Here is a 7,242-nt window from a genome sequence, read left to right on the forward strand (position 1 = left end):
TATTATATGATTTAAGATGCACATAATGAATAGCATGACTCACGAAATCGGGGCTTCACGTAGGCGTGTCAGCCCAAGTTAACTGGTGCCTAAACCCAGTCGAAAAATAGGGTCACAACCACAGGATCGTCTACGGCGGGGTTCCTACCAATCTGGTGCGATCTGAGTCGGTGAGCCATCCACCGCAATCTTGCCGCGAAAAACAGCAGTTTTACAAGTCCAGTTCATATTGACTTAACTTGACTTACAGAGTCATCAAAATCGACGGTCAAGATCTAATAGAAGCGTGTTCTTGCAAAGCAGGAGATCGCCACCGCTTATCCGCAGCAGCAATTAGCAAATTCGAGCTCGTGGCATTTTCGTTAATAGTACCAAAACGGAGCCTCCTCTGTGAACCAGCGGTGGTTGAAACCGCTATAATGATCGCCCATCTCAGAGCAGACCGCTGATCGGAGAGCAATCCAAAGCATTCGCTTCCCGCAACCTTCTGCTGGGTTTTCTATTTATCGGCATATTTGGGGATCATACACATAGATACATATATATATATACATATACGTTTGTGAGTTATACGTATCGATTGCCTGTATAGCAAATTAGGGTTTGGTTCGATCAAGCTACCATGTCTCTAAGGCCCAGCACGAGGACTGATGTTCGTCGGAGCCGGTACAAGGTCGCCGTCGATGCTGAGGAAGGACGGCGGAGGAGGGAAGATAACATGGTTGAGATTCGCAAGAGCAAAAGAGAAGAGAGTTTGCTTAAGAAGCGTCGCGAGGGGCTTCAGGCTCAGCAGTTGTCGGCTACCATCAACGTCTCTCAAATCGACAAGAAGGTTTCTTCCTCGCTTCCCTTAAACACTAATTTTGACTTGATTGTTTGCTGTCTTATTTCTGCTTTGCACTTGGCAATTAAGTTTTTGTTTTTCGATAATGAACTAGTTCAATTGAACTAGTCTGTCACTGTATTGAATTAGTGAAGAAGATTTTAGTGAAGACTTATTGATTGGTTTTCTGATTTTATATTTGATGCAGTTAGAAAGTCTTCCTGCCATGGTTGCTGGGGTTTGGTCAGAAGATAGCAACTTACAGCTAGAAGCAACTACTCAATTTCGGAAGCTACTTTCAATAGGTAATCTTCGAACATCAGACTTTTCTTGTTGGATTATTGATTTAGGCGTTTTATTTTGTTAATTGTGCTTTCTCTGTGATTATTTAAACAGAACGTAATCCTCCTATCGAGGAGGTGATACAATCTGGTGTCGTTCCTCGTTTTGTCCAGTTTGTTGCCAGGGATGACTACCCGCAACTTCAGGTTTGACTTTGTTCTTTCGTTTTGTGCTTCTATGTATGCATATACTCAGTTTGTAATTCTCACCAGTTTGTATCTACTTGGTTTGATTATTTCTAGTTTGAGGCAGCTTGGGCTCTCACTAACATTGCATCTGGAACGTCTGAGAACACCAAGGTTGTGATTGATCATGGTGCTGTTCCAATTTTTGTGAGACTTCTTGGTTCTCCAAGCGATGATGTTCGTGAACAGGTATTTGCTGCAGAAGGCCATGTTTGATACTTTATTAAAGGCGTAGCAGCTTATTATTGGATGTATCTGTTGCCCAGTCCCCTTAAAGCACTCTTGCATCTAGTCTATTAGTTGCTCATATCAATTTTTTTTTAGGTAATGAACAATTTGTAGCCATATTAAGGAATACATTGTCAAAACTGTGTAGGCTGTTTGGGCATTGGGAAATATTGCAGGTGATTCGCCCAAGTGTCGCGATCTTGTCCTTAACCATGGGGCCCTTATGCCGTTGCTGGCGCAATTCAATGAACATGCAAAACTTTCTATGTTGAGAAATGCAACGTGGACTTTGTCAAACTTTTGCAGGGGCAAGCCACAACCTCAGTTTGAGCAGGTTTTACAATTTAAAGAAACATTTTAATCTGGCATTTATTTGATTATTTACCCCCTGGTGTTGGTTTTTCAATGAAAATGTTTTCCCTTTGTATAGACAAAGCCTGCACTGCCAGCACTTGCCCAACTTATTCATTCGAACGATGAAGAAGTCCTCACTGATGCATGCTGGGCATTATCATATCTTTCTGATGGGACAAATGACAAAATCCAAGCTGTTATAGAGGCTGGTGTCTGCCCCCGTCTTGTTGCGCTTTTGGTGTAAGTATTAAATTTTAACTTGTTTTATATTACGTGGTTTCTGGCCTATGATTTTGGAAATATTTTCTCAAATATTTCTTTGTAACCTGAACAAATATTTTTTTTTTTTTAATTTTAGTCATCTGTCACCATCAGTCCTCATTCCTGCCCTGCGGACAGTTGGTAACATTGTTACAGGGGATGATATCCAAACTCAGGTACTCATCATGCTATTTTTATATATGTTTTGGCCAAGCATTTGTTGTGTGTGTGTTATGAATATTTGACATGTGAGCAGTGCCATAGCTTAAAAGATGTGATAAAAGGTGTTTTTTGGGTACTTCCATTTGTCTCTTCCTGTGATATTCTTAAGATAGCAAGATTGGATATCAACTTCGGCCTTCAGGTGTATTTTGGATGTATCCATGGATGGATGTGTTCATTTTTTAACCTATTATGTATATACACATAAACACAAGGAGTGTTGGCTGAGAGGACAATTGTTGGCTTCCCCTGTTGTTTATGAATTATGAATGATGAAGTAGTGTAAAAAGAGATGCATGAGACTTCTCACTTTGGGAGGGTCATTTTGTATGCAACCTTGTCTTTACTTTCTGCAAAGAGTCCATTTTCATAATTCGAACCCATGATCCTACAGTCACAAAGAAGAGTGTTCTAGAAGTTTTTGTAAAGAAGCATATATATGCGCATTTGTGTTTATATGTAGAGTAAATTACCAAAAAAAAAGTTAGCATGTTTTCAATTTTTTTATTTTTTGCAATACCTGCATCTAACTTATTAAAAATTTGCAATTATATTCCACAGTAAGTTTTTTGTGTGTTTCTGTTAAGATCTTTGAGATGTGAAAAATAATACTGGTCAACTCTTTCATATTGCCTATTTTCAACGGGGTTGGGGGGGGGGGGGGGATGGGTTTTTGGTCTCTAGTGAGGCTGAAACCCAGGAAGAAAGAAGGGGCAGGGACCAGGTAGTGAGTCTGCAGTGGGCAGCTTTCTGAGGAATTGCCTTGGGAAAGTGTAGCCTGTAGGTTTAGGACCTCTCATAAAATCCTCTCACTGGAAAGTTCATGAGAGAATCTTCAATTGCAAAGATTTGGCGGTTCTGAATCTTTGGGGAAACAATTTCACTGATCAGATTCTGGCAGAGATTGGAAATATTTCAAGCTTTACAAGCACTGTGTTTGGGAAACAACAGTTCTCCAAAGAGACCCCAGAGACTTTGCTTGGATTGAGAAACCTAGTGTTCTTGGATTTGGTTGAGAACAATTTTGAAGGTGAAATACAAGAAATCTTTGTAAAACTCACACAGGTCAGATTTGTTATTCTGCGCATACTGGTGGGATTAATTCATCTGTGATTTTCATTACCCAATATTTAAAAAATAGACCTCAGCCTCAACAACTTTTTGCGTCCATTACCACTTGAACTCTCTCAAACAAAAAAGATGTTCCTGATTCTTGTCTACGATCAATTTACTTGGAAGTATTCCTCTAGAGTATGGAGATTTGCCAGTCTCAAGCTCTCAACCTCTCCTTCAACAGGTTAGACAGTCTAATTCTACTGTGTTTTGGAAACTAAAGGGTGGGCTGCAGTGGTGGGCCTGCAACAGGGTCGGGTAAACGCACTCCCTCTGCCCTTTCCCTTTCCGTCTCCCGACAACCCCCCCGCCCCTCTTAAAAAAAAAAATGTGGCGTGGAAGAGTTTACCATTATTATTTTCACATCTCAAAGCCACACCATCTTGTAATGGAAAAATACATAAATACATGAAAAACTGATTGTGGTACATATGTAATGTTTTAAAATGTTACATGTGACTATTGAAAAAAATTAAAAAGTCATTTTAAATTTGTGAACATGGTAAAAGTTCTTTTTTTTCGGTAATTTCCCTTTATATACATGTATAAATGTTACTCCTCGGACTACTGTGCATGGGATTTCATCTAATAACTGCTTGATGCTATCCTTACTTGGAACTGTATGTCCAAGAGATGAAAGTTTGAATTCTAAATGTCTATAATGGCTTTTACAATTTAATAATAGAAAAATTGCAAATTGGTGATAAAATTAAATTGAAACAGATCTCAGCATTTAGAAATTTGAGTTGCTAAATTCATTTAACAGTATAAGCTGGATGAATTATATATTCACACAAGTTATTTTTGTTTTGATGCAAACAACCACCTCTTCTAGGCCTTCGTATTAAGTAGTATTAGAATCAATGATTACAGCTATGTTGATTACTGCTAAGAACTTTTTGTAGGTAGCTATTGTATGATATTCACAAAAATATGTCATCCATGTGATAGGAAGCAAAGCAAGTGTTAACAGTGTCTCTCATAAACATATATATCTGGAAAAAATAAAGAAACCTCGGTTCCACATATCTATGGGATGAAAAGAACAACCTTTGTCGACTTGACCTTTTAGAGTATTGTACTATATCTAGTTTTGAAGTTAACAAATTCTTGATTCCTGAATTAGTAATTCAACTTTACCATGATTATGTGTGGTTGCTCTTGTACGCATCTCAACTCTTGGTTCAATTTTGGTTGTTCATGTGATGTGTCTGTTGTAACTTTGCCATCTTTATAAAGTTCCAAATGTTATTGTTGCTTCCTGGCTGGCAATATGATGCTTCGTTTTACCCTCTTTCAGGCTATTATAGACCATCAAGCTCTTCCTTGTCTTCTAAACCTGTTGACTCATAACTACAAGAAGAGCATAAAAAAAGAAGCTTGCTGGACCATCTCAAATATCACAGCTGGAAATAGGGATCAGATACAGGTGAGCTTGTCTGTAAAGATGGTTGCATGCATTAAAATGTACATTTTGATTTACTAATTTTACTTTGGTCATTATTAGGTTGAATCTCTTGATAATCACTATGCTGTCCTATTTGTTTGTTTGTTTTTTTTTTTTTTTTTTGTAATTGTTGAGATGTCTTCACTATTCTTACCCTTACGATGGATGCTTAATGTCTTGTACATTGCATTTAGAGATAGTTGAAAATATACAGTGCAATTGTGTTCTGTTGTCAGACTCAATACTGAAAAAATGAATGGCTTAATTTGTGGTCAATACGTTATTCATATTATGTAGCAATATTGATGGGAAGGGAGATGTGAAACTAGGACAAAAGTCTTAGATTTTGTCTCATGGTGATGGCTTTATTGGTATTTTCTGTTGGATAGATTCTAACCACATAAAATCATATAGGCTGTTATTGAGGCTGGTATTATTGGACCACTTGTCCAACTGCTTCAAAATGCTGAATTTGAGGTTAAGAAAGAAGCTGCCTGGGCAATTTCAAATGCAACATCTGGTGGTACCCATGAGCAGATAAAGTACTTTTATTTTTACACTATTTTTTTATAGTGGTTTCTTTTGCATTTTGTTTTTTTACTTGATAATTATGGATTAATTTTTATTGTTTGGTAGGTTCTTGGTGAGCCAGGGATGTATAAAGCCACTGTGTGATCTCCTAGTATGTCCCGACCCAAGAATAGTCACGGTTTGTTTGGAAGGGCTTGAGAATATCCTGAAGGTTGGGGACGTTGAGAAGAATTTGGGTAACTCAGGCGATGTGAATTTATATGCTCAGTTGATTGATGAAGCTGAAGGACTAGAGAAGATAGAAAACCTTCAGAGTCATGACAACAATGAAATATATGAGAAGGCAGTGAAGATTTTGGAGACATACTGGTTGGAGGAGGAGGATGAGCAATTGCCTCCAGGTGATGCTTCTCAATCTGGATTTCAATTTGGAGGAAAGGAACTTCCAGTTCCATCGGGTGGATTCAATTTCAGTTGAAGGTAGTGTTACTTTTATCTTCATTTCAGTGAGTAATGTTTCTGTGAGTGGTATCTTATACGACTGTACTGTGTTTGTTAATTTGCGACTGCCGCCTGAGAATTGAAGAGGGTGGACACCCTCACTTAGTTGGCACACCCAAGTTATAGGCATTATTTATGTGGTTTTCCCGGCTTGCCCTTGTCAAGTTTGGGTGCATTATTGTAGTTTCAACTGCGACTTTGATTTGTTTGCCTGTAGTTGTGAATTAGTTGGCATATTCAATGAGATGCCAGCTTGTCCCATGCTTATTGTCTGGATCTCAAAATTGATTATCAGTACATTAATGGCTCAGTTGAGGCTTAGGCAGTCTAAATCTGTCGTTTTGTTGTTAATGGTGCTCATTAGTGCATTTTTATTGGCAGGAAAATTGGGTTGCCTCCAATGTGATGTAGCAGATCAGGTTTGGGCTGGTTAAACATGTGTTTTCAATATGGTTTGGTAGAGGCTTATTTTTCACCCGTCTTTGAGTACCATTTGGTCGAAGGGATGCTGTGGGAGAATTTTCGCTCCTTCACAGTGGTGCATCTCCCTGGATGTTAAGCGTTGTTGGGAGTCCTTATCGCAGAAGAACTGCATGAACATGATGAGTACAGTCCCGAGTCTCTTGTCTTTGTGTTTCTCTTCTCACTTATTACATATTTGTCTGTGTTGTAGCGTTATAGAATGAGATTTGTTCGCAGGAAGAAAAGGAAAAAGAAACAACTTGTTGGTTCTCTTTTCGTCAGGTTCATCTCTTGAAGCAAATAAAAGGAGTGTTCAGAGTCTTACTGTTTTGGTATCGGCATAGCGTTTGTTGTTGTTAGTGGGGAGGGAAATACATGCCCATTATGTTTTGTTAAAAGCTTTCATGTATGATTTAAGGTACCGTGTTACAAGTTACAATTACTGGTGATGCCTATTTACTGTTGAAAGTGAAAAAAAAAAAAAAATGTTTGTTAGTACATCCCTTTGTCTAGGCTATGGCGTCCATGATGTGGTTTCATAGGTGTGGAATTTCCCAGCGCCCAAAATGGAAATGTTATCGGTCCACTATTACCTCACTTATTCCCAGCGCCCAGGTCTCTGAATAAATTATTGATGAGAGTTTGATCATCACCTTACAAGAATTAATTTATAATTTATTTCTCTTAACATAATTAAAAATACTAACAAAAAAAATTAGGTAAGAGCGTTCATCCTTCATTTGGGCAAACATTAATAATAGTGCGACGGGCGA

At 38.3% G+C, this 7,242-nt stretch overlaps 1 protein-coding gene across 3 annotated transcripts; it reads left to right on the plus strand.

Annotated features, from left to right (window-relative positions):
* The first annotated feature begins 415 nt into the window (after nt 1-415).
* Nucleotides 416-6,969, plus strand: LOC127800682 (importin subunit alpha). 3 transcript variants are annotated; one of them, XR_008022835.1, is made up of 12 exons: nt 420-832; nt 1,032-1,128; nt 1,220-1,311; nt 1,408-1,539; nt 1,727-1,912; nt 2,009-2,172; nt 2,291-2,369; nt 4,829-4,957; nt 5,390-5,517; nt 5,612-5,986; nt 6,389-6,613; nt 6,707-6,969. XR_008022835.1 is itself a non-coding variant. In XM_052335442.1 (11 exons), exons 1-10 carry the CDS (start codon nt 623-625, stop codon nt 5,982-5,984), a joined length of 1,590 nt encoding a protein of 529 aa, XP_052191402.1. In that variant the 5' UTR covers nt 420-622; the 3' UTR covers nt 5,985-5,986; nt 6,389-6,614. The 3 variants fall into 3 exon arrangements, 2 of the variants coding, with proteins under 2 accessions (XP_052191414.1, XP_052191402.1); XM_052335442.1 differs by lacking the exon at nt 6,707-6,969 and having other exon boundaries at nt 6,389-6,614; XM_052335454.1 differs by lacking the exons at nt 6,389-6,613; nt 6,707-6,969 and having other exon boundaries at nt 416-832; nt 5,612-5,987.
* The last annotated feature ends 273 nt before the right edge of the window (nt 6,970-7,242 follow it).

This window comes from Diospyros lotus, chromosome 1 (assembly GCF_014633365.1).
Source record: "Diospyros lotus cultivar Yz01 chromosome 1, ASM1463336v1, whole genome shotgun sequence".
Taxonomy (NCBI): Eukaryota; Viridiplantae; Streptophyta; class Magnoliopsida; order Ericales; family Ebenaceae; genus Diospyros; species Diospyros lotus.